This window comes from Corapipo altera, unplaced genomic scaffold (genome assembly GCF_003945725.1).
Source record: "Corapipo altera isolate COAL_440 unplaced genomic scaffold, ASM394572v1 45, whole genome shotgun sequence".
Classification (NCBI taxonomy): domain Eukaryota; kingdom Metazoa; phylum Chordata; class Aves; order Passeriformes; family Pipridae; genus Corapipo; species Corapipo altera.
Window position 1 is genome coordinate 11,649,323 of NW_020884877.1, and position 26,488 is coordinate 11,675,810.

Below are 26,488 nucleotides of genomic sequence, written 5' to 3' on the forward strand. Positions count from 1 at the left end.
CCAGAGAGTTCTTGCATGTTTTAAAAAGCATCTTTACAGACATAATTGTGGATGCCAACAAGAAGCTATAATTTTCCATTCTGTTCTCAGTACTTCAGTAAGTTGCACATAACAGCGTTGAGTGTTACCTGGACATTGCAGTGTAATTCCCCCAGTCAATTCCCTATCAAAAGGGGTAAATAACTGTGCCTGTCAGTGAATATGGTTGTTTATTACCCCCTGTATGCCCAGTCCTGAAAACTATATGAACATGTGCCTGACATCAGTCATGTAATGGGGCTTTACAGTTAAGCATGGGCTGAAGTCACGGTCTAAGCAGAAACTCATTATCTTGAAAATTATTTAACAAGAACTCTAATCTTTATCATGATTTATGTTTTAGGCAGCTGAGCTGGTAACCAGTGAGTTCTTTGAACAAGGAGACAGAGAAAGATCTGAACTAAAACTCACCCCTTCAGTAAGTTTTTATCACTTGTGAAATAGTTACTGACTGGAATAGAGTAAGAAAATATTATTGGCCTCATTCAGAAAAATGAACTGTATTTTGTACACAAAGAAAAGTCTTGGAGTGAATAGAACCTCTGTCCAAGAAGGATATGCATTTATAACCATATATAAAATCTCTCCTGTCAACGCAGTCACTTGTGCATTGAGCTCTTTTACCCATTTTCCATACCTGTTCCCAAAATTATCTTGTCACTGACTTTTCTAAGCAGTAGGTATTGGTTTTAATATGCAGAATTCAAATCAAAAATCACCAGTTACCTGTGGAAATCAAAATTGTCAGATTTACTTTATATTGCAGCTGTTTATCTGTGTTATTTGATGTATCAAATGCTGAAATGCATTTCTGTGGGTATACAGCTAAATGTGACATTGTGAATAAAAGAGTAAATCAGTATTGAGTGAATTATAGGCAGATGGGTATAAAGTGTCAAACGAGAATAAGGAATGTTTCATAAAGTTTTTCATTGAATGATTAGAAGAGAAAGCCTTATCCAAGTCAAATAACTCAAAATGTTCTGAAGCCATTACCTGGAGGCAACAGGTAACAGAAAGTATCCTAAAGAATTTAACCTACGAGCCATTTACAAATATGCTTCCAAAATTTTATGCTTCCAAATATGAAAAGGCCGGTCCAATGTCTCAAACTCGTTCTCACTACATTAATGTTCACACATAAGCCTGTGGTGATGTAATGAAGTCAATAAAGCTTAAAAGTTGGTAGTAAATAATGCTCAGCTACAATAAATGGTTTTTCGCTTTGTATACTGTCAGAGTTTGGGGCACAAATGGATTTCTTCCCTATAGTAGTTCTGTGCATACATCTTCTCAGAAAAAGTGGGAACTATAGTCTAGGAGAACAGTAATCACACAGTCATGATGTTCACAATTCTGAGACTAAATCTAGGCCTGAATAACTGAAAGCACCATTCCATACAGTATGGATGTAAGTGCCTTTTCTGCCCTTTATATAAAATTTGCAAAGTGTGTTTCTCGTACTAAGGAAACATAATAGGAAGTAGTTTTATTTTAACACGCACATTAATGTTACTGTCTTCAAGTAGCAATGAATGCCGGTGCAAATGGCCCAGGTCCAGTAACAGTAAGAATTATTTTAAGGTATGTTATTACATGTACATTTTGGGCATACCTTGATAGAATCACAGACAAAGGCAAAAGCCAGAGCTTTCTTCTGGACTCATGTCTTCTGAAAATCTGCATCCAACAGCCTAGACAGGGGGGAAAGAAATGTATTGCTTTAAATAGCTTTAGTATTTTCTCCATAATAGGGAGACTTCTCACTCTTCCTTTGGGCTCTACGGTCTGTACCAAGGAATACAGTCATTTGTGGGCCACATGTAGGATGCTCTGAAGCCTTACTGCTTGAAGGAATATTATCCTCTTTTTTAGCCCTTCACCACTTAAATAAAATTCAGTAAACTGATGTATTAAGTGTTTTAGGTTGGGAGGTAAGGCCATCAGTTCTAACAGTTATGGCTAAGGATCAAAAACATGTAGAGTTTTACTATATTAATGAGAAATTTTTGAAAAAGATCAACTGCTGACCTATTCCGTGACATATCACTGAGGGAGTGCAGTGAGCTGTGAATTAGGCTGATTCCAGAGGAACAAATTGATAACTGCTCCCAAAATTAATCTGTTGATTTCCTACCCTTTGGATTCACAGTCACAGCTGGTTCTGCAGAAAGGCTCTGTAACTGGGAAGGAGAGAGCCAGCCCAGATCCATCACTGTTCATTTTGCTGAGCTGGAAAACCCTATTTGAGAGAAGGGAAATTTCTACTCAGTGGTATCTACTTTACATTTGCACAGGAGGTTACTTACCAGCTCAGCTCCAACTGTGGATTTTATAATCACAGAATTATAAAATATGAACAGATTCAGCCTAAAAATTTCAAAACAGAATTGAAAATGAAGTTTATTTTTTATGCCATGCAAAGCAGTAGAAAGACTGCTGCAAAGATTGATTATGGTTTACAAAGTGTTCTAGTTGAGAGAATTTGATCATAGCTGAAAAGTGCTGGATGATGTGTCTGTAAAATACTGCAATGTAATAAAGCATGACAGTTTTGTTCCCTTCTCAATTCAGGCCATTTTTGATCGGAACAGGAAACATGAACTACCCAGGTTGCAGCTCGAGTGGATTGATAGCATCTGCATGCCATTGTATGAGGTAATTTTTCCTTACTGCTCCTGTAGAGTTCAGAGAATATTGTTCTTGCCTCCATAGGGAAAAAGAATTAGTTTTCAGAGAAGCCTTGAAGGCTATTTGAACCCTTCTCTTTCTTTGACTTTACCAAAAGTCTGAATTCTATGCAGAAATCTTCAGATTCTCTGAAGGTGGTAACGTCTGCAAATAAAACTCCTCTCTGAATAATAAAAGCTGATAGGATAACTGTTTATTTTATTATGTTTGAGACAAACTGCTTCTCATCACGGTAAGGTATGGAGTACTGTGGACAGATATGCCAGCAGGACAATCTCAGTAGGTGATGCTGTCAAACCTGTCCCAGTCTGTGTGACCCTAAGGCAAGCTCAAGGCTGAGCCTTTGCACTTCCTTCTTGCACATTTTTAAACTGTTAAGAGGCCTTTAAGATCAGTGACAAACGATTTGTGGTTTAACCTGTGTGCTGTTTAACTCAGAGTTTACTCTTTTAATTATACTTCTGCACAGACTGCCTGGGTGTTTGGCATACAGTGTGCAAACTCTCAAGTACTCCTCTATTAAGGCTATAGATGACTACAGAATCATTAGGTTTGGAAAAGACCTCTAAGAACATTGAGTCCAGCCATTAAACTAACACTGCCACGTCCACCACTAAACCATGTCCCCAAGCACCACATCTACATGGTTTTTTAACACTTCCAGGGATGGTGATTCTATCACTTCCCTGGGCACCCTGTTCCAGTGCTTTACCAGCCTTTTAGTGAAGATTTTTTTTTTCCTACCAGAACAGTGCTTCTGTCTTTTTGGATTAAACCAGCTTCAGGATTTTACTTGTGTAACAAGTAAATGGCTTCACAATGGCTTCACCATTGTAACTTTTTCTCTCTTATCTGTATAGAAAGCAGAGCTTCAAGAGCAGGATGATAAATGCAGAGTAACACTGTAGAAACTTAATCATCAATTACTGTGTCAGTCAGTCTTCCTCCTGCTCACTGAAACCACACAGACCACCTTATACCACCAAAGACTGACAGTTTGGCCACTGGTATCTGAGAAAACATGAGGATGTTCTCACTAGGTGTCTTTGGGGAACTGTAACAAGGTCTTCTCCATGTTACTACTGCACCCTAGACTGCCTAACACCTCGAAGCAATGAATGGGTCGGTGATGACACACGGGAGCTGGGAAGCAGATACAGCTCCCATGTTAACATTAAAATTATTAACTTGACCCTCAGTGTAGCTTCCCTACACAAAAATAAAAATAGAGTGGCAGTTCCTTTTCATTTTATAGACCAGATATATCACCAATATCATACAAGATAAGAAGGACGATGTGCCCTCTGCCCTCCATACCTTGTGGCATCTGAGGCTGCCACTGTGGCAATAATGAAGTGACTACCCAGCAACAACAGCAACTCCTGTTGTGTGACATGGACAACAGACACTTGTGTAAACAGCAAGGTGGGCTGCTGCTTTGCCAGCAGATCCTGTCCATTCCTTAGGTTAGCCTTTGTCCTGATGAAATAAACTACAGCTACGGCTTTTGAACAACTAAGGCAAAACAAGGACAGAAGAAGAATATAAACCTGTATTTTTTAGATTACCAAGATCATTTTGAACAACATAGGGAAGAGACAATGACACTGGCCTTGGACAAAAACTCTTTAAAAATAATGTTCCTTTTAATATAACAGTTCACATTACACTGGAATGCATATTATAACAGAATTCATTACGTGTAATAACATCTGTAATCCAAAAATATACAGTAAAGCAGGAAGAGCTGATAATCAGCCCATCCTCTGCATGAGAAGACTACATCTGAGCAGTAAAGCTCTGGTTAGTTAGCTCCATCTTAGCAGGAGATCTCTGGGGAATATATTCACATCTGATTTCCCTGCTTTCTACTGTCTTTGCATCACGCTGTGCAGCCATTAGCCTGCTGCTCAACAACTTAAAAAAGAGACATCAACAAACCTGGAAGTCATAGCAGCACCAGCCTTAGGGGTAAACAGAAAACTGGATGCCATAGTATCACACTGCAGGAGATTCTCTCTTCAGTGTGGAGCCAAGTTTTAATTTTCATATCCAGCTTAATCAAACTTCAATACACATATCACATCAGCACAGTATTCAGGCATTGTCAGTCCTCTGTTTAGGGCTGGCTGAACACAACTGTGGCCAAGTCCTAGATTCCTTTTCTTTTTTTTTCTAACATGCTTTAAAATTCTTGACATTGTAATACATTGTAGGATCTGCATGTGTGGAGAGAACAGGTTACATCATTGCAAATGCAATATGAAGAGGTGGAGTGGCAGCTGACAAATCAGTAAAATCTTAGTGGTACCTATATAGCTCACTACCACAGTACTTATAAAAAACATGTGTTTGAAAAAAAAAAAAAAACAACAAACATTTGACACTCATTTTCATGCCAAAATTACAACATTAAGCCATTGAGAACAAAATCAAGGCTGTTGCATGTATTTTTTCCCTTGTTAGTGAGTAGAAGTCCTGAATCTGTGTGGGCAGATCCCCAAAGGAAATGCTGTGGGGAATGGGTCTCTCCCTACCAACACAGTTGCTACAGCAGGACCTAATGCTGTGGTCTTTGTTATTTGACACCCACACAGCAGAGATGATCCCAGCAACCACTGAATGCTGGCAACTCCCATTAGTCCCATGTGAGATCAGCAGAGCCCCCTGAAATTGTCTTTGCTCTAAGTAGTTCCCAAGAGTAGGCTATTCTTGGCAGCTGTGGATGTCTGAAGTATGCAGTACTGAAGGAACTTCACAGCCCAAACTTCCAGGAGTGGTCTGATACCACCCCAGTGCCTTTGACAGTACTAGAACAAACCATATCTTCTCTGCAGTCCAAGCTTATGAGCTAGGCTATGTACCAGAGTGCCCATGAGGAATGTTTCATACTTAAAACAGTATATAAACTTTGCAGCACATTTTAGAGAGTTATGGCTTTCCTATGGCTTTATCTTTTTTCTTCTGAATGTTCCGAAACATTCTTTGGGAAGATTTGGTTCTACCTACTCCTTATGTATCTGCTCTGCTTTCTGCATTTCCTTAAGGTGACTTAAGACAACCGGCTTGGAGATGTAGTAGTTCTCCCAGGTAAAGGATAATGATGTCTCCTTTGTTGGGGAACTTGTATCACATCCCTCTGCTTACCTGGCTGTTCCCTGAGTTTGGCCCCTTTTTGTGAGAAGGTTTACAAGTGATTAGTAAATCAACAAGAGCTATGCAACTTCCATTAGCAGTCCTGTTTGACTGCCCCTTGGAATGCCCATCCCATCCAGAAGAAAAAACATCAGTGATACAGAAAACTGTGCTACATTGTAAGCTAATGCGAAGCCTGAAGGTGAATATAGATATATAATGATGGCTGGGGATATATATGTTAAAAAAAAATAATATCTGGAATTATGCACAGAGAGATTTCCCATATCCAAGTGCCTAAACCCAAAATCTTTTTGTGCTTGCTCTGTAAGCCTGACTCTGCTCCTGGCACAAGGTAAGCCAGCTCTGCTCCCTTTCTTTCTCACCTATCTGCTGCTCAATGTAGGAATCAAGCCACCTCCAATTTCAAAATACCTTAGTAATCAAATCCATTTCCTTCACACTGTGGATCAAAGGTCTGTAAAGATAAAAGCATCCCAATTTTTTTTCATTGCATTTTATTACACTTGGGACATTATAATTTTATTGAATTTACTTTTTTGTTACTGTGGTGATCACTGATCAGAGTATTTTTATGTGACAGTGGGAGTTTTTGCCTTTAGTAGCAGAACAGTCATCCATTTACATTGAAGCTCAGATTTTAGAGGCTTTGGTTATGCTTTACTGCATCACATTTGCTCTTCATTCAAAAATGACAGTAAGAAAAGCATTTATCAGTACAGATGAGAAACAAGGCTTATTAGAATAATAATTTATAAAGAAAATGCTTTTTTTGAACTGTAGAGCATTTCAAATCCACTAATGTAGCTTTAGTATGAAGTAATCACCCTCTTGTTTTGTAAGAATAACCTATAAAGGAGAAGTATGTGTAACTAAAGCAGAAATCTAAGGCATCCCACTGAAAATAAAGCACTATGGCTACACTGGCAGCTGTGTTCACCACACAAAGAAAGTATTCTATACCTATTTGAACATAGATGTTTGTGTAACAGGAACCAGAATTTTGATCATTAAGACAAATTACCTCTCTGACCCTCCAGTAAGGATATGCTAAGACTTTCAACACTAACAGATTTCTCTCCTGGACTCCATCGTTTGTGTCTACCTAAGACGGGATCAGTCACAGATTTTTCCCAACTCAGATTAGATTTCTCTGTGGGGAGCAGACAGTGGGAGAGTGAAGATCTTATTCTTTTTAATCGTTATATTTCTCACAAACAACATCAAAGCTTCAGCGATTCACATCAAACAAAAGATGCTAACAGCAGCCCAGCTCTGTTCACGGCATTGTTAGGCAGAGACAGTAGCCCCATGAATAGCAGGGGCAAAGGCCATGCACTCTGCTTCTGGGCAGATAAATACATAGTCAGGTAGTCAGTGACAATGACAGCAGCTATTTAAATTTAAGGGAGATGTCTTTGTGGCAGATAAAGAAGCTCATGGCTTTTACAACTTATGCGTGCCTGAGATTGCCCTGCTCACCTCTACCTTGGTGCTCCTTGAACTGCTCCATTTTAGTGCTGTTTTTAGAGCTATTCAAGATTTTCTTGGGTATTGAGAGCTTTAAACATATAATAGTATCTACAAAATTGGATTTGCATTGCTCCATCCAGAATTATAGGGGGAACCTGGGAAGAGTAGAAACATTTATGTTTAGCCTAGCAAATACTTTAAATGTTTTGAATGGAATGTGGGGGGGCAGATCCTTCTCTTTCACATTGTTTGACAAACTTAGAAAGAAATGTTATCTCTCTGTCTGCAACTCCAAGAGCTCTGATATGCCTGTCTTCTTACAGAAGATAGTGTCTGACCTTGTAAAATCTATCTGTAGAGTATGATAATGTAGCTGCAAAAGCATCCATTCTGCTTGTAAACTTAGATTAAATGAACAAAGTATCATAAATGGTAGAGCCACAGAAATATTCAAGAATCATGGCTACCTTTGTGCTTTAACTTCTCTGGTTCAAGAGTTGACTTTGATACTTGAATTGGAAGTGCATATACACACAGTGATTTGTTTTTTTCAAAGGTGCATATTCTACTAAAAATTGTAAGGCAGGAGATTAACATTTTAATATTCCTTCGCAGAGAATATGAAAAAAGTGTGCTTTAACAATCATGCTCACTCTGTTATATCCTGATGCGGCCCTTCCTCAATTATCACTTCTCTCCCTTTCCCTCTGTCCTTCAGTTACAATTTTGCATGAGGAAATATTGTATAAGAAATTCAGGCTTTGGATCACTCCTCTAAGTTCTGCTTGTTCAGAATGGATTGTATGGCATGGCTTTGTCTTTACCCAGGCAAGAGTCACTGGATTCAATTAAAACAATTACTTTTTCCTTCAGATGTTTCTGTCCTGTCTATACAGTCAGAACTGAAAATTTTTTTAAATTATTTAGTCACAAAGACCCCATGAACATTTTGGAAGTGGCTTTCCACCTTTCTCCTATACCCAGGAACGTTGATACAAAAGTCAGGGCACTGGTGTTTTGTTTTAAGTTAGCAACTAGTCGGGGAGTTCACTAGCTGTTCACCATAAGCAATATTAGATATTCCATGAAATGTGTTCCCAAGTTGTTAAGAAGTGGTTTAAAAAAAAAAAAAAAAAAAACAAAAAAAAAAACCAAAGAACCAAACCAACCAACCAAAGAAACAAAACCCCCACGAAACAAAAATCAGGACTTAGCAATTTGGAAAGATGTGTTCACAGGAAGCAATTTGATCAATTCTGTGTGATTCTCATTGAAACCAGCTTTTCCTTTGTAGCATGTTGAGGGAAGAGAAGGATAACTTTTGATAGATCCTAAAGAATACCATAAAGATGCACACTTTTGGCAGGGCTTATTTCTGACATTTGATTTGGACACAGAGAGATAATGCGTTTACGCTTCCTGAAACTGCCTGGCTGACAAGGCGGATGGGCTTGGGATGCAGTGTGTGATACGCCATGGACTGAGGCTGTACAGATGTTGGCAGATCAAATTAGTCTCACTTTCTGTTGAAATCCAGGGGGTAATATTATCCAAGGAAGAGCAGGTGCAACATATTCTGCTGTGTTTGTAAGAAATTTGCTTCAGAGGAAACTTAATCAGGCCAAATGCCAGTGCTGGGGGCAAGTTGGTAGCTAAGGATTATGTTAGGAATAAGTGTTTGGCCCAGAGAAAGATGATTTTGGCACTGTAGAAGGATCTCTCTCTAGCCTTGAAATGGGAACTTAACTAGGTTCAGCACTTTTGTTGCCTTGTTGCTGGTCTACTAATGATGAATCTAAATGAGGCCACCCTGAATGAATTCTCTTGAGCTTTCAGAAAACTCAGATACTAGTACTTATTCCAGTAATGGAATAAGCATTAGCAAACTGTTTTCTTTACCTCTTGCCCTTAATCTGAGTCTTTTTTTTCTGCTACTTTTTTACTAATACAAAAGGTTAAAAAGAGCTATACAAGAAAGAAAAAAAACAGGAAAAGAAGAAAGAATGTTTTAATTTGCAATTTTTGTCTAAATCCATCATTATTTCACAGTGTAATATGAAAAGGCATAGTTTTGGTTTCAGAGCAAGAATTTTTCTGTCTGTGAGTATTATGAACACCTTTTTAAAATAGGCACAAAGATCCCGATCCTTTCTTTTTCCTTCCCAAGAGCAAGGAGTGTTTTGTTTTGCTTTTGAAAATCAGGAGAATATCACTTTTGCTAGGATTTTGGTAATTTGGTGAGATTATTGATGAAACATTGTATTTCTATCAATAATTTTAGGAATTTACAAGTTTCTCCAAAATGTTTAGAAGAAGAGACAGCAGAAAGGAGTACTTTTTCCCTTCAAACAAGAGTACTTCAACTTACTTCCAAACAGTCTCAACTGAAAGGGCAGTTCATTGACAAAGATATTTGGGAGAAGATAGAAAAACCAACATTTGCCATTGACTTCAGTGAAGCTAAGCTAAGCTTCACTGAAGGCTTTCACCCTGATCTGTGAGAAAAATTGAATAATTCATAATACTACAATTTCTGTTGTTGCTGTACTTAGAATTATCTGCCCAATGTATAGCGAAGGACATGCAGTCATGTATGGAAACACGTATAAAGATCTGAGGAAGCAGATTGAAAAGTTGGCAGATAAGGTAGAAGAGACAGCCAATAGAGGGAACTCAAATTGTACAGCAAATCTGAAAGAAGATGAATGGATAATTTAACAGCCATTCAGTTTTCAAGAAAGACAAAGCACAAACTACATTGCATCAGAAAAGGACTAGAAATGATGATGGATGAAACGCTTCAAGTGTTTAACACAACAGAATCACAGTTGCCTGCAGAATTCCCAGCTGAGGGTAAATTCAAAGAACTAAATCAGCATATGAGACTGATATGGTTTGAAGAATTTTTCAAAATCCATTTAATAGCAAGGAAGAAGACATTGATTGGCTGCTTGGCTAAAATCTCAAAAGGAAAAGAGTTTGAAACATTCTATCTCTTGCATGCTTGACATGGAATCTAAACCATAAACAGCACAGCTAAATAAGAAGTTGTTTATGAAATAATAACTCTTCTTTTCTGAGCAAACCCTTGGTCTCATGACATTATTATGAACAGATTAATCCTTTGCAAGTATAGCAACACATCAGTTGAGCTACTTCAGTAGGTACCCAGTCCTTCAGAATTACTCTCCCTTTGGGAGCATAACATGCTTGATACTGGGCAGAGCACATTTGGCTACCAGGAGCTGTGTACATACTTTCCTCCCTGAAGTAGTACCTGGCACATTTTTACCAGTGGTGAATCTTACTTATAATCATCTTTCTCTAGTATGCATGTTTGCTTACAAAGGAGTACAGTATTATTCTTGCTAGCATACCTTCACCAGAAAGAAGCTTAACACTAATTCATAGTGGAAGAGCTGAACACTGATGCATATGTTAGATCCCTTTCCAGTCACAACTGGCTTCCTTCCGCTAACAATTTTTAGAGAGAAGCTAAAAAAACCTCCTGTTTTCTATCAGGAAAATTAGTAATATATTCATTTAATCTAATTACATTTTTAGGCATCAGAAAAAAATTCCCTGGCAGAAATGAAAAAAATAATGCACTCATGCATTATGCACTTGATGACCTGGACCCTTCCTCAGTAAGCCATAGAAGGAATAAACAAACTTCAACCGTGAGAAGATTGCAATAATTTTATTTTTATATTTTCATTAACTCAACCCCCTCACAAATACTGTATTTTTTTCTGGAACATAATGATTAAATACAGTCCTGAATTGGTAGGGCAAATAATTAATTCATATACACACACAGTCAAGGGTTCATAGAGGTTAATCCTTATATCTTCTCTGTATCACTTTATCTTCTGTATTCTACCTACAGAAAGTAGAAATTTAGCAGTCTTTTTGGGTTTAGTGCATGGGGATGTATACAGAAATACTTTTAGGTTTTCAAAACAACTTCCATCAAGTATTAGTATTATGAAGATCAGATCTGTGGATGTCTGCAACACCGGTTCCCTTTTATCTGAACTAATCTGAAGTTCAAGGACGTTCAGATAGATGGCTCACCTTTGGCCTATGTATTCTCACGTGAAAGCCACTTCAGCAAAACTCAGGAGTTCAATTCAGCTCTGCTGTAACTGGTCATGACTCTCTTGACTTCAACAATGCTTCATATGCTTACACCGAGTCTGAATTTATCCCTATGGCTTCTCGGTCACTGGTCCTCCCTTCCAACTCAGAAACTGCCTACATAATAAAAGTGATTCATTAGAAACCACTGGGTTCCAAAGTAGAGTGAACACTGAGACCTATAACTTTTTTATATGTGCTCAGTCATAAAAATGAATTTATATGGTAAATATTAGCCCTGCAACCATACTTTCATGAGCTGTAATCTTGTCAAAGCTCGTAAGTTAAGCAAGGTCAGAATTGGTCAATATTTGGATGAGAATCTCTGGTGGGGAGGGGAAGAAAAGAAAAGTATATACCTGGAGGTCCTGCAGTGTTTGTAAGTTAGGGCATACTGTGCTGTGCTCCTCTTTAAAAATATTTAGTATTGGTCTTAGAATACAACAAAATGTTACATTTGCTTTAGCAATAGTTTAGCCTCTGGCCACATCTGCGCTGTATCTTGGCAGTTTCAGCTAACGTCCTTTCCCAGAGAGGAATGAGATGTAGCAGATTAAGTCTTCTCTCCCCCACACCCCACTTCAACACAGGAGGTTGGTACTCAGAGTACCAACAAATGCCTCCACTGCTACCCATCCCCCTCTCCCTGAAGGAGTTTGTTGCTACTGCTACTATTTCTGCATTCTCTGCTTTATCTAGAAAAATATGCTGAAGAAATACATCTCTATACACAAGAAAAAAACCCCAACACTACTCTCCCCTCCTTACCTTCGCCCATAAATAGCTTTCTCTGAGTACCTCATGCTCTTCCCCCCTTTGAGCTCTTCCTTCAGGCAGCCCTGCCCTTCTCCCAGATGCACATAATGTATTGATGAAGTGTCTTTAACCTTTTCTTGTGCTGGAGGAGCTTTCATATAAGTGGAGCTACACCTTGTGAAAGGATGCTGTGGGCAGAGCAGTACATAGTCCCAAAAGACACGTAAATAATTAAAGATGGTAAGGAAAAGTCACTGCTATGCAGTAACTTTCTGACAAACAGCTTAGTTGCGCATCTGAGGTAATATATGGATGCAGAAGGGAACTGGAAACCCATCTTGGTTTTTCCTAAGGCTGGAGTGCACAGTGCCAGCATGACTGCTCCTCCCCCACGCTTTATCACTGCTACTAAGAACAGCTTTTACAGTAAAGGGGATAAAATGGGAAAGGTCACCAATCCTGTACCTATGGCTGTGTAGCAAGGCAGCTGCATTGCAGTGGAAGGACTGCAAGTGGACATTGAGGTCCTAGGCCTCGGGAGACAGGAACTCTCCCAAGCTGGGGTTCCCTCACCACAGAGCCCAGCTGCCTGCCTGCCCACAGCCTGCCTGCTGCACCAAGGAGACACAAGGAAAAAGGGTGTTTCTGGAACTATTGAGTTTATGGGGGGATATCCCCTGTCAGACTGTTGAAGACCAAGCCTCTGCCTAGTAAGGCAAATAATAAATTAGGCATTAGGAACCTGGATAGCAGATTAGACAGATCGCTAGCAAAGCTGTTCATAAGAGGCATGCATCAAAAATAGTAGTGTGGAACAGCAATACATCAAGGGGTTCTCCTGCAATAAAATGGAAAGTAAAAACTGCAGCCAGGAGGTAGAAAACCCTGACAAGGCTACAGCCAAATAAACTTAAATAGCTTTGGGAATAAATTGGTGGTTTAATCCGGATCAGGAACAGGTGCTATGAATGTAATTCAGTAAATGGTTGAGAGCCTGCCAGAAGGGAGAAAAATGTGTTGCTTTTGAGATAATTTCCCAGAAGCTTCATAAAAGCAAATTGATTACTGGAGTTTAATAATTAAAACAGGGCCAGATATATAGTAATCAAATGAGTTTTTAATTACATCTCAAGAAGAAATAAAATCCAATTTGTGCACTTGGTATCAGAGAAATCCTACTGAAATGCTTTGGTAGCTGGAAAAAATAAAATAAAAGCTAATTTCCATAGGAATTATAGTAGTCAGTTTAATTACAAGACTAGATCAGAATGAAAAAGTCCCAAAGTGAAAGGTTACTAAATCCAGAAGCAGTGGTTCAAACATCAAATCAATGTCTGAATAAAGACATTTTATAGACCCAGTGCAAAATCTGCACTGTCAAGTATTCCTAATCTAAATTAATGTGTAACAAAATAAAGTTTCTAAAAATTACACTATATATTTTGTAGGTATTCCATTGAATTAATTGCTGGTTCTATGGTAAAAATTAATATCAAAGACATGGTTTATTCTTTCTTAAATACTCCTTTTAATAAATTTCATCAAAGTTAATGTTAGTAGTTAACCATTCTTGTTATTTACCTGGTGGCCTCTCTTGCATTTGGTTTATTAGACTCTAATGTGCACTTAAGTCTGTATTGCTAAGAAATATATGTGTATTTACTTTTGGATTTAAAATATGTTTACAGCTCATAAGACAACAGTGATTACTGTAGAACTGTGGGGTCCTGTATACATTCCCAACCTACTCAGGCTTCTGTTCTCTGCTGTATTGATGCAAAGCTAATTGATGTAAGCACCTCGAGCACTCACAATCCCCTTGGCACTGTACCTGACAGGGCTGTCTCCTAGCACAAGAGCGTGGCATATGCCGAGGCCTGGAGGGCCAGGCACAGCAGTAGGTCATGCCCAGACCTCTGTGTTTGCTCCCTGGCACTGGTCTTGAAAACATGATGGTCTTGTGGTCAGTCATGGCAAAAAAAAGGGTACAAAAAGGACACAGACATAGCCGAGAGCTGCAGAGCCACACTCAGACAGAGTCTGCTGTCCCAGTGAGCTCCATCTCCTCTGTGTTGCCTGTAGCTGGTATAGGTTCCTGGTATAGCATTTATGACAGGAACAGCTTGTACAGCAGGTTGTGCTTACAGGTCCTGGGGCTGACAGGGTGTGAGTGCAGAACACCATCCTTGTGCTTAGAGAGATTTGAAATACACTGATTTTTAAACACTGATTTAACCACCAGGGGTGTGTTTATATATATATATATATAAACACACCCCTGGTGGTTAAATCAGTGTTTAAAAATCAGTGTATTTCAAACTTGAAATCAGTGTTTAAAAATCAGTGGTTAAATCAGTGGTTAAATCAGTGGTTAAAAATCAGTGTATTTCAAACTTGAAAACTCTTTCAAGATTTGGAAAATACCAGTGAGCTTAACTGACAGGGGATGGATACTGGCTTTGCACAGAAAGGATCTGATAAGTTGCTGTCAAGAGTTGGGTGTCTAATGTGCTACCTCTCCACACTGAGCTGGCAGTGGTAATGCAGGTGCTAATGGTAACAGGAGTGAGCTTTTCAGGTATTTTCAGCTGTTTATAATGTATTACTGCTCCTCTGTTTTGGACTCCACCAACAGATTTAAGGACTTCACAATGGTCTGAAATAGAGAAAAATTGAGAGTTCTGAGGCATGGTGATGGGAATGTTAAAAATCCACATCCATTCTGTCAAATGAATGACCATCACAGTGAGCAATACTGTATGGGGCAGGGAGTGCAGTGAACTCTGCTTCTTACCCCAGGGCCAAGATTGCAAAATAATCTGCCCAGTTTGTGCCATATTCTGAAGAAATAATTTCAAATGGATTTGCTTTGAGTTCCACACAAATCAGCTTCTTATTCATGGTATGATTTTGCAGAAGTGCTGAGCATTCATATTTCCTACTGAAGTCAACTGAAATTGCAAGTTTTCAGCACATCTTAAAATCAGGCCATTAACCCTTAATTACCATATAATAGCTCAATTAAAAATCTACCAAGACTTACTTCGGTAGCAAGCCAAGCTCCCATGGCTTGCAGACTAGCTATAAAAAAAATCCTGTCCTTTAGTGGTGTTTGGGCTCTGGAGACCATTTAAAACAGTTGCTGTTAACCTTGCTGTTTAAAACAAAAGATTATCAACTGCAAAGGTACCTACTTCCCCTTTCCTTTCCTCTCTGTATAATTTTCTGCACTTTTAGAAGTGCAGAAGGAACTGTTGCTGTCTTCTTTGTCTTTTTTTATCTTTTAATCTTGCACCAACCCATTCTTACAATACGTACTTTCCATGCTACCCAGCTCTCAGCAAACTCCACTTCTTGCTAGTCAGAAAAGCTGAAAAAGAAGAATACTCCTCTGTCCTGAAAGGACACATTACATGACTGCTTGGGAGGTAACTGGTTAACCCTTTCTTCACATGCAGTGCTGCTGTTAATGAGGTTCTGTCTCTCTTTAATGTAGATACAACCAAGTGAAGCACTTGTGATCTTTTCACATAAGCATTTGATATTAAAGGGGAAGGTAAAATAAACTTCTAGCAAAGGTATGCAGAAATTACATAATTTTGGGACTGTATCAAAGCCAGATGAAACCAGATAAAAGATTCTTACTGGCCTCTGTGAACTTCGGACTGGGTATATAGAAAAGAGGTGATTTCAGTGCAATCTCAAAGGAAAACTCATTTGTTTTTCTTTATTTTGAGCACACACACTCTTTTTTTTTTTTTTTTTTGCCAGTTTGGCAAAGCACAGTGCTGTTGTGGTTTACTCATCTGTAGGAAAAAATAATCTAGCACTAGGGAGATTATTTCAGCTTTGTCCAACTTATTCAACCAGTGGAACTCCTGCTTCTAGATGCCAGCAATCAGATAGCCTCAGGCACAGGGATTCCTCAAACGGACTATCTTTACAGATTACCAGAAAGCTAAAGTAGTTGAGCAGCAACTCTGCCATCTTATGTGAATTTTTTTACATTTTTGGTGGCTTACTTAAGGCCTCAGGTGAAATGAGCGAGATAGATGAAAAGATCTCAATGAGAACAATAACCTTTACCTACACAGATTTGTAGACACCTGGGGGCAAGGAGGGTAGGGGCATGGTGCAGATTAAACTCATTTTTTACCCTGTTACTCCATGTACTGTCCATCAAAGGAGTTGATACAGTGTCAATATTTCATTCATCTTCTTTTTAATCTTCTTTCAGTGTCTAGTGAAGCTGAATGTGAAACTGAAGCCTATGCTGGACTCTGTGGCAGTAAATAGAGGTAAATGGGAGGAACTGCACCAAAAAAGACTTCCTTCTCAGGTGACATCCTCATCCTCCTTTTCCTCTACCTTTACAATGTCTCTCAAAGACATAAATTAAGCCTGCAAATATCAGTGTCACTTTACAATAAGAGCTGTCTGAAAGGTTTATGTAAGCTTAGACCCAACATTTTTTAAGAAACGCTTTAGCAGACATGCTTAATTGATTGGATATTATCTTGATGGCAGCATAGTTTGCTTTTACTGTGAGGCTTAGTGGGACTGAAAGGAAGACCTGCAGTGAGATTGCGCTGGTGTCTGGAGAGACACGGAAGACTTAACATAAGAAGCGTTCATTCAGCTCCACTACATTTCAACTGCTGCTGTAAAAATCCGTAAAGCTGACAACAGACTGAAATATAAGAACTCACATCTTAATAAAATTAATAATACAGAGCAGAACTGGGATGCAAGCTGGCCAATTCATATGCAAGGAGCTGCACAAAACAGAATAGTATGTAATTACATTGTTGTTTTGCATCTCTTCAGTACATGTTATGAATCAATTATGCCTGCTTTTGTGATGTTCCTCTCCTACTCTCCCTCCTCTTTTAAGCCTGAACATTCTGAAAAGCCTGCTTTGTATTCTAAAGAAGTATTTTTTTACAACAAAGCTTCTTAGTGATTGATCAGGGCTTTTAGAATTGCCTACCTTTGCTACATTTAAAAACAAACTTTATTATCTTTAAAAGCACCAAGCTGTCCCTTCTTCCCGGAGAAATTCATATTAACAGAGCAGCAAATTTCTCAGCAAGGGAAAGTTTGCACAAGGGCAAAATATTGCATGGTAATTTTAGAGTGGGGTTTTTTTCTTTTAAAAAATGCTCTTTTAACACATTCATTTTTTTTAAATTACAGTGTCCCCTAAGGAAAAGATTAATGGGCTTTTATGAAAATAGAGTACAAATAAAAAAGGAAATCTGTTGCCTTGTGCTTCAGGTTTATATTACACTAAAAAGTGGATCACGGATAAACCTTCCTAGTATAATTTTGAGTTGAAATTAATATTTTGAAATAGTGGAGAGGAAGAATATCATCACACTGGACTGACTACCTCTTACTCTCTTGCAGATCTTTCAGTACAATTTCAGATGCTATTACTACAGCTAGCACTGCTCTAGTCAAGGCTCACATGTAGCCATCAGTGGTAGAGGTGTCGATAAAAATCTAATCAAACATGATAGGTCACAAAACCAAACATATCCAGTTCTGTGTGATGACCCTGGTATTACCTGAAAGTTGATCACTTTTTATTAGTGCAAGGATCACTAGTGTAGCAAACCTGTGATCTATGATTTGAGGGTGCTTTCTCTGCTGCCTGACCACACACAAAAAGGAGTCATGTTGCAGCGCTAACGACTGCCCATTCATGGGGTGGGGGAGAAAGCCTTTGTACTCCATGAAAAATGGGATTCTAAATATAGGGTTGTCTGGCAGCAGAAATTAAAGCTGAATTCAGCTTAGTTTTACACCTGTGCCAAATTTCATTTACTTCAGTGGAATTACCTTGAACTGGCAACAACTTAATGGAAATCAGAACCTGGCCCAGCTGACCAGATGCTAAAAGAGCTTTTCTCCTTTCCAAGGAAAGTCAGTCGTTAGTGCCTTAGAAAAGCTGACTACATCTGTCTTACAATCAAACAGAAACAACAAATCTGCTGATCACTTCTTTAAAAGAAACACAACAAAACAAAAAGGCTCTGTGCTTCTAACCACAGTGTGTAGGACAATAGCTGGAAATTCAGTAGCATTGTGAGCCAGTCTGTCAGTGCACAACAGAACCACATCACTTTCTCTAGCAGAAAGAAGCAGGAAGGACCAGAAATGCAGACTGCACAGCAGTGAGTACATGCATCAAATGGAAATGTTTCTGATATTCTTTTACCACTTCTTTCTTCTCTGATAAGGACAGACACAGTATAGTAAGCAGCAAGCCATACAAACTTAGAATACATACGTTATGGGAAAAACAGATACTAGGAACCAACAGTACTGCTGGCAGGTACACACAGATTTCCTGAATTTTGGTATTGCATATTGTTAAGTATAACATAATTTATAATGCATACCCTACAGCCTCCCCGAAGGTTGAGTCTCCCCTCATTTCCTCTCCTTTTTATTGGCTTCAGTGCACTGTTGCCCATGGCAACACCCACCGGCAGGGATGGGGATTCGGCACCACCGCAAGCTGACACACAGCTGAAGCTCTAACAATGTCAACCATCAATCAAGTGACTGTTTGTAATTGCCTCCATCTATTTCTCCTGTCTTTTGGTATCTTTGCCATTGTGGGTCAAAATTCAGAAACTGCTGACTAATGTTATGGTTCTGCTCCTCCATCACAAGGAAGAAAATGAGAGCACACAGCTCGATCTTATCAAATTGTTCTCAGGCGAAACGAAGCAACCCTGATGAAACTGGGGGGCCCAGTAGTGCATCTCAGAACAGTGTTTGGTCTCTGAAACTAAACAAACAAAAATCTTATATTATTTTTTAAAACAAAAACTGTTGGAGAGAAAAAGAAGATTCTTTGTGGAAGCATGCAGTACAGTTAAGAAATGTATTCCAAGCCTATTATATTTTAAGATGGTGGAAACCACTTTTTAGCTACTGCTCGTAAGCTTGATAGACAGAAATTGTATCTGGTTTTCAGTATTTTGCAGTATTTCAGTCAGTTTTGCCAAACTCTTCCAAGATATGCACAGGAGAGATGACTGTGTAGATCATTTAATGCATTCTACATCTTTTACTTGCTTCCCTGCCTGCTGAACAAGGAGACATTAAAAAACCCATTGAAATTGGCTTAATTCTGTGAGTGCATATAAAACATGGGTCCACAAGAGGTGAGGACAAATTAGAGAGCATGTGCTTGGCCTTCCCCTGCAGATGCCCAACACATCTGCAACAGACAGAGAACCACTTACTTGCTCCAGCAGTTAGTGAAAATTTGGCCTTAAATGAGGCCTCTAGAATTTACAATTCCAGTGCTAAAATGTGATGAGCACGTAGATTATCCATAGGATCACACAGGCTTTGTTGTCCCCCAAAGGTGCTTTAAGCTGGTTCAATGGCAATGCCTTTTTTCTAGGTGTCCAACTGAATTGTGCTAACTGCAGGCTGAATTCAGTCAGGTTTTTAGTCCCATGAATTAGGGAGCCAGGCAGCAGCCTTCACTTTTTCACCAGAAAAATGCTCAGGAGAAGATCTGGATCTTCCTCCCTATCCTCAAAGATGGTTCAGGCCAAACAGTAATTCCATTCAGGATCCCCACCTGTAAGACCACTTACTGAAATCAACCTTTCCTTGCAAAAAAAAAAAAACAAAACAACAACAAAACAACAAAACAAACACAGAACTGTCCTAGAATTGCATAGGGTAATCAGGAAAAAGCCTGACACTCAAATCCTCCTTGATTTGCAGCAGGCTTTCGAACTGCAGGGGCATCTTCCCCACCAGCCTGTGGGGAGTCACACTGGTGGTCTTGTCTCCTGCCTTTCTGCCAAAGCCCCTTATATGTGCTTAGCACGGAGACAAGGATGCCTGCTGGGTACAGCCCCAATTTCTGCATCACTCCTGCGAGATGCACAGAGCAGACAGGCTTTGGTGGAAGAGCTCAGGAGAGGCTCATATGTACACCATTCTGGATTAAAGTGCTCCCCTACAACACAACACTGTGACCCCACCAGAAAACTGAACACTGTTCCAGGCAAGGAGCACGTGGGTAGAAGCTCTGCTGTGGCTCAGGCAGAAGGGTTTCCCACCTCCTAGGAATGAGATTCCCAAAAGGTGTCTTTAGCCACAGTTCAAGTAGTAAAATCAGACAATTCTCTCCCAGCCTGAGACCTACAGACAAATGATAACAGCTTCAAAACATGATGAAGATGTAGACATCTGCTTCTGTGAGGACGTGGTTTTGCTCCTGCTCCAAAGCAAAGTCTCACAGGGTCAGGCAGCAGTAGCTCCCAGAAGTTTAAACTGGATGTCTCATGTGGCAGTGGACACAACTCTCCATAGAGCCAACCCTATTTATGGGGCCGGGGTCTTGCCCAGAAGGTCAATTGTATGTTTTATAATCACAGAGCAGACAAGGATGTTTCATTTTAGCTCAGGTATTTCTTCAGATGGTGTCCTTGGTACAGCAGCTGCATTTTTCTGGTCTGGTGACCTTGCTAATTGCTCCTTCTTAGAGTGCACTGCAATCTTATAATGTGCCTGTAGTTACCAACAAAGCCAATACTAGTACTCACAAATTATTTTTGAAAACTGCAACCAGCAGTGCCTAAGGTCAATTGTAGTATTTAGATGAAGTAATCCTAGTCGAAAAATAGGAGTGTTTCAGTCTACAGGCCAAATACTTATTTTCCCTTCATAAAATTAAAACAATTTAGTTACTGATAGGTCACTTATGCATTGAGTGAAATTTTAAAACAGGTTTATTTCAAGGTTATGTAAAATACATTAACAGACACTTCCAATGCTGAATGTTCGGGGCAAGAAAATGTAGAGCAAGAAGTTTTTTCTTATTGGCTTTGTCAAAGGAATGAAAGATTTAAAGAGTAAAGTCACATAAATGGTTTCTAACATAGCAATGAAGTGGGAGGTATAAATCAGCTGAAATGAGATACTCCAGAGATTTCCATCACTTGAATGTGCCAGTATTGGAATACATACTGTATATTGCTTTTCTTTCTTGGATTAATTTGTATTTAATTACAAATTTATAAGCATGTTGCCACTGCATCTTACAGTTGTATGGGGAATACCATTATAACCCCTGAACCTTTGCCTGTGGGAAACAACTGACACATGCACAGAAGTACCATGTGTACGTTCTAATGCGAATCCCACATACTTGCAAAATGTGTAACTTTTTAACAAGACTTCTGCATCCTTTTCCTTTTTTTTGCATTTTAAGACCATTACTCTTATTGTTTGCTTTAGTAGATCAAACTATGCTTATTCAGTTTTTTAAAGCATGTTTTTGAAATTAACAACTTGGTTTTATTGGTCTCTCTAAAAAAAAAATAAAACAATTTTAATGGCTTGCTGTGATTTTCTTTCTTTATTATTGCTTTTTTGCTTTGAAACTGCCTTGTTGGGATGAATCAGAGCTGTATCTATTGATAACTGAATCACACATATAGAAGGTCCTGGAAACATGTGAGACTGAGTGGCCCAGATACGATTTTTGACACACTACCTTGCAAGCAAACCAAACTTCTTCACTGAGTATGCTTGGCATCAGTTTGGAGTGACCAGAAACCAAATCTGGACAGTGACTTCCAGAGCTGTTCACATGTAATTACACAGATTATACGGTCTGTGATCTGGATGCATCACTGTTCAGCAGAAATACCATGGGGTAAAAAGTCCCTCCAAAGCACAGTTACATTGTTGAAATAGTTTCAGAAAAATTGGAAATCATTTCTTCTACTTTTTAAAGCTGCAGGAAAGCCGGTGGATTGTGCTAAGGTACAAACACACTTCCTGCCTTCCACCAGCCGTAACGAACTGTGGATCTTGATGGGCTGTGACGAGGATGTTTCAGGTTGAAAAAGCCCACGACAGCAATAATATACTTCCTGCACTCCCGGACTGCTTTAGCCTAAGGCCTGCTTTTACACCACGTACTGTTTAAGGGAACTGTCACAGAACATTCAGAAATACAGTTGATTTTTACTCTTTATTGTTTCCAGCTGCATGAGATCCCGAAAGGAGGGGTAAGTCCCGGTCTAGGCGGCGACTTCAAGAGGCTCGAGCTCTTTGGAGCCAGTTTGGAGTCTCCCCGGGAGACAGGAGGGGAACACAAGAGGGCGGGCAAACGCAGAGCACACGGCTCCTCTCCAGGGTACCAGCCCCCACCAGCACCAGGGCGGCCGGACAAGCCTGGGCAGGCGGCCGCCGCCGTCCCCCTGCCGGAGGGGCGGCCCCGATCCCGGTATCCCGGGCCGCGCTCACACCGCCTCGCAGCGCCCGGAACGTGACCGCGGAACCCGCCGCCAGCACGGGGAGTACTTCCGGCCCGACATGCCGTTGCCGTGGCAACGGGGAAACAACTCGCTTCCGGCCCGGCGGCGCCGTTGCCATGGCAGCGAGGGCTCCGCTTCCGCCCCGGTCGCGGCAGTGCTGGTGCCGGCCATGGAGGCCGCGCCGGTGCCCGACGGGCAGCACACGGCCGTGGTGTACGGGCTGATCGGAGGCGGGCGCTACGCGGAGGCGGTGTCGCTGCTGAGCCGCGGGCTGCAGAAGAGCAGCCGCTCCCGGGGCTGCCTCTCGCTGCTGGGCTACTGCCACTACCAGCTGCAGGAGTTCGCGGCGGCGGCCGAGTGCTACGAGCAGCTGTCGGCGCTGCACCCGCAGCTGGCCCCGTACCGCCTGTGCCACGCGCAGGCCCTCTACAAGGCCGGGCTGTTCGCCGAGGCCCTGCGCGCCGCCAGCCCGCTGCTGGACGTGCCCGCCTTCCAGCGCCGGGCCCTGCGGCTCCAGGCCGCTGTGCACTACGCCCAGGGCGACCTCCCGGCGGCACAGAGCCTGGTGGAGGAGGAGCTGGCCGCCGCCGCTGATGGCGGCCCCAGCGCAGCCGAGGAGCCCTCGGAGCGGGCCGATGCCGAGGTGAACCTGGGCTGCCTGCTGTACCGGCAGGGCCGGCACGAGGAGGCCAGCGGCAAGTTCAGCAGCGCCATGCAGGTGCTGGGGTACTGCCCGGAGCTGTCCTACAACATGGCGTTGTGCTCCTACGCCGCCAAGCAGTACCCGGCCGCCCTCAAGTACATCTCTGACATCATCAAGCACGGCATCAACCAGCACCCCGAGCTCAGCGTGGGCATGACCACCGAGGGCATCGACGTCCGCAGCGTGGGCAACACGCTGCTCCTGCACCGCACGGCCCTGGTGGAGGCCTTCAACCTCAAGGCAGCCATCGAGTACCAGCTGCGCAACCTGCGGGCGGCCCAGGAGGCACTCACTGACATGCCCCCGAGGGCTGAAGAGGAGCTGGATCCCGTCACGCTGCACAACCAAGCGCTGATGAACATGGACAGCCAGCCCACTGAAGGGTTTGGGAAGCTGCAGTTTCTCCTCCTGCAGAACCCCTGTCCACCGGAAACTTTTGGCAACTTGCTACTCCTCTATTGCAAGCATCAGTACTACGACCTGGCAGCTGATGTGCTGGCAGAGAATACCCACCTGACTTACAAACTGCTCACACCTTACTTGTACAACTTCTTGGATGCCATTATCACTTGTCAAACTGCCCCTGAGGAGGCTTTCCACAAGCTAGATGATTTAGCAGGGACAATGACTGAGCAGCTGAGAAAACTCACGAAGCAGGTACAGGAAGCTAGGCAAAACTGGGATGATGAAGCTCTAAAAAAGGCTGTTAATGAATATGATGAGACTCTGGATAAATATGTACCTGTCTTGATGGCCCAAGCAAAGATTTACTGGGACATGAAGAACTACACAATGGTAGAAAAGATCTTCCGCAAATCAGTGGAGTTCTGCAAGGAACACGAGGTGTGGAAGCTCAATGTGGCTCATGTGCTCTTCATGCAAGAGAACAAGTACAAAGAGGCTATCAGCTTCTATGAGCCGATAGTTAAAAAGCACTATGACAACATCCTCAATGTCAGTGCCATTGTGTTAGCCAACCTCTGTGTTTCCTACATCCTGACGAGCCAGAATGAAGACGCAGAGGAACTAATGAGGAAGATCGAGAAGGCAGAAGAGCAGCTGTCCTATGACAATCCTGATAAAAACACCTACCATCTTTGCATTGTCAATCTGGTCATTGGTACCCTCTACTGTGTGAAGGGAAACTATGACTTTGGTATTTCAAGGATCATTAAAAGTCTGGAGCCGTATAACAAAAAGCTGAGCACTGACACGTGGTACTACGCCAAGCGGTGTTTCCTGTCCCTGCTGGAGAACATGTCCAAGCACATGATCATGCTGCGCGACAGCGTCATCCAGGAGTGCGTTCAGTTCCTGAAGCAGTGTGAGCTGTATGGGAGAAACATCCCAGCTGTCATTGAACACCCCCTGGAAGAGAGTAGGATGCACAGTGGGAAAAACACGGTCACCTACGAAGCCCGGCTTTTGAGGGCTCTGATGTATAAGATCATTGGGTGGGCTGAGTAAATGGTGTCAACCGGACAGCAGAAATGAGAACTTTGTTCTTTTCTTACACTTGTGAGGTGATGCTCACGCTTGCAAAAATCTTTAAAGATTTCATGCTGTATTTTAACAGCATTCAGTGGAAAATAGAATATTTTCATGAAATTAACCTGCATCAAATAACTAGGGGCATTCTCAGTAACCTGTCATGTTAAATGCAGCTTAAGATGTGTTGACCAAGAATGTCATTATAAAAATATCATAGAGTTTTCACCTGTAAGACAATATTTTATCCTTCTGAAATTTTGACCAAGTTTCTTTTCATTGGTTGATGGTTAAAAAAAAAAAGTGTTATCTGTCTCTTCTAGCACAGAGTTTGAAGAAACAGTTGTTTTCATTCTGTAATTTGTGCCTATGTGTGAAATGTTTCTTTATTCTGCTTTTTCCAAGGTATTTTTAATATGTTGCAGACCACGTTGATTGTATATTTGAACACAAGACATGGCTTTATATTAAAAAATCAGTTCTACAAACATGAACAGTGTCTTTTGCTAACTCAGTAACAATGCAGGAGTATTCTGGCAAATTCTATACCTAATACAGGGATCAGGATTATAATCCAAGAAGGCTCTATTAGATTGGTACCTCAGTTTAGATCTACCCTTGCAGTAAAGTTTGTTATGGCTGGGCATAACTGACTTAGGAGACACTGCTCAGTGCTGCCCCTCGGCTTCTGAGACCCCCAGAGTCCTGTGCCTGCACCATCTGGGTGGCAGCTGTTGCCCTGCAAACCTGCTTGGTAGGAAGTGCTTACTTAGTAATTCAGTCATCCATGTGCAGCCCCTCTAATCCAAATACCATTCTTAGAATATACCAGTCCCTAGTAAGAAACCCTGTGAATGTGAAATTATGTTATTTTCCGGATTTCTCAAAAAAACACCTAACTTCCATCACATAACTTCCATTTCATGCAAGGCTTGCAATTCTACCCTTAGGTGGTAGAAATCTGCTTCTTAGTTTTCTCCTTGTGTTCCTGCATCTCTCAATTCCTCTCTGAAACTCTGTTTATTTGTTTAATTCCCTTACTTGGCATTTCCATCACACTGCCATCAGTCAGTGTGTTTTCTCAACAGTCTTCCCATCCCTTTTCAACCATATTATATGTTCCACAGTGAAGTGAGACCAAAACACCTTCCAGTGGTTTTATGCAGGCTGTTTCTGTGCCTCATGCCTGCTCTCCTTTTTGTGTAGTCTGCCTTCTGAGGAAATGTGTGAGATGAAGTTTTTAAAATAAGGATCAAAGATCTGTGGCTTTAACTCATTTTGTTGCTTTTGACACTGGCTCCCTGAAGAACTGTCAGGGGAGAATTTTGGAATCATGCTGCATGTCCCTCAAAATCCAGTAGTTTACCTGGAAGGAAAGATAACAGCCTTTTTCGAAGTTTTGAAGCTACTACAGAGGAATAGAATACTTAATCCTTCCAGAGAGTTTATATATATAGTAACTCGACAGGCCTGCAGCCATTTCAACATAGAGAAAGTCAACTTTTACCTGTTGGGAGAGAAACCTGTCAGGGCTGAGCATATTGTGTGCAGCTAAAGGAAATGGCTGTGGGTTAGGTAATGCTACAGTTTACCCAAAACTTCCTAGAACAATAAAGCAAAATCAAATTTAACAGTGTCAAGAATGGGAAAATATTCTAGAGAGCAGGCAGGAGATGTGGCAAGGTGTCCTAGAGAGGCCTCCATAGCTCATCACTAGGCCATTAAGCCCCTGATT

General features: G+C 41.0%; 2 protein-coding genes across 3 annotated transcripts in view; both read left to right on the forward strand.

Annotated features, from left to right (window-relative positions):
* The window catches only part of PDE11A (phosphodiesterase 11A), a 127,362-nt gene extending 105,777 nt beyond the window's left edge, over positions 1 to 21,585 (forward strand). Inside the window, exons 18-21 of one of the 2 annotated variants that reach the window (XM_027637450.1) lie at positions 383 to 457; positions 2,614 to 2,697; positions 16,493 to 16,594; positions 16,783 to 21,585. In XM_027637450.1, coding sequence (XP_027493251.1) covers positions 383 to 457; positions 2,614 to 2,697; positions 16,493 to 16,594; positions 16,783 to 16,803 — 282 coding nt within the window. In that variant the 3' untranslated portion in view covers positions 16,804 to 21,585. Of the gene's footprint in view, positions 1 to 382; positions 458 to 2,613; positions 2,698 to 16,492 lie in introns of both variants that reach the window. The other variant, XM_027637449.1, reaches the window with a different exon arrangement.
* Positions 21,586 to 22,671: 1,086 nt separating this feature from the next.
* TTC30B (tetratricopeptide repeat domain 30B) lies at positions 22,672 to 25,247 on the forward strand. The gene has a single exon (XM_027637451.1). It carries the CDS (start codon positions 22,732 to 22,734, stop codon positions 24,730 to 24,732), a length of 2,001 nt encoding a protein of 666 aa, XP_027493252.1. The 5' UTR covers positions 22,672 to 22,731; the 3' UTR covers positions 24,733 to 25,247.
* The last annotated feature ends 1,241 nt before the right edge of the window (positions 25,248 to 26,488 follow it).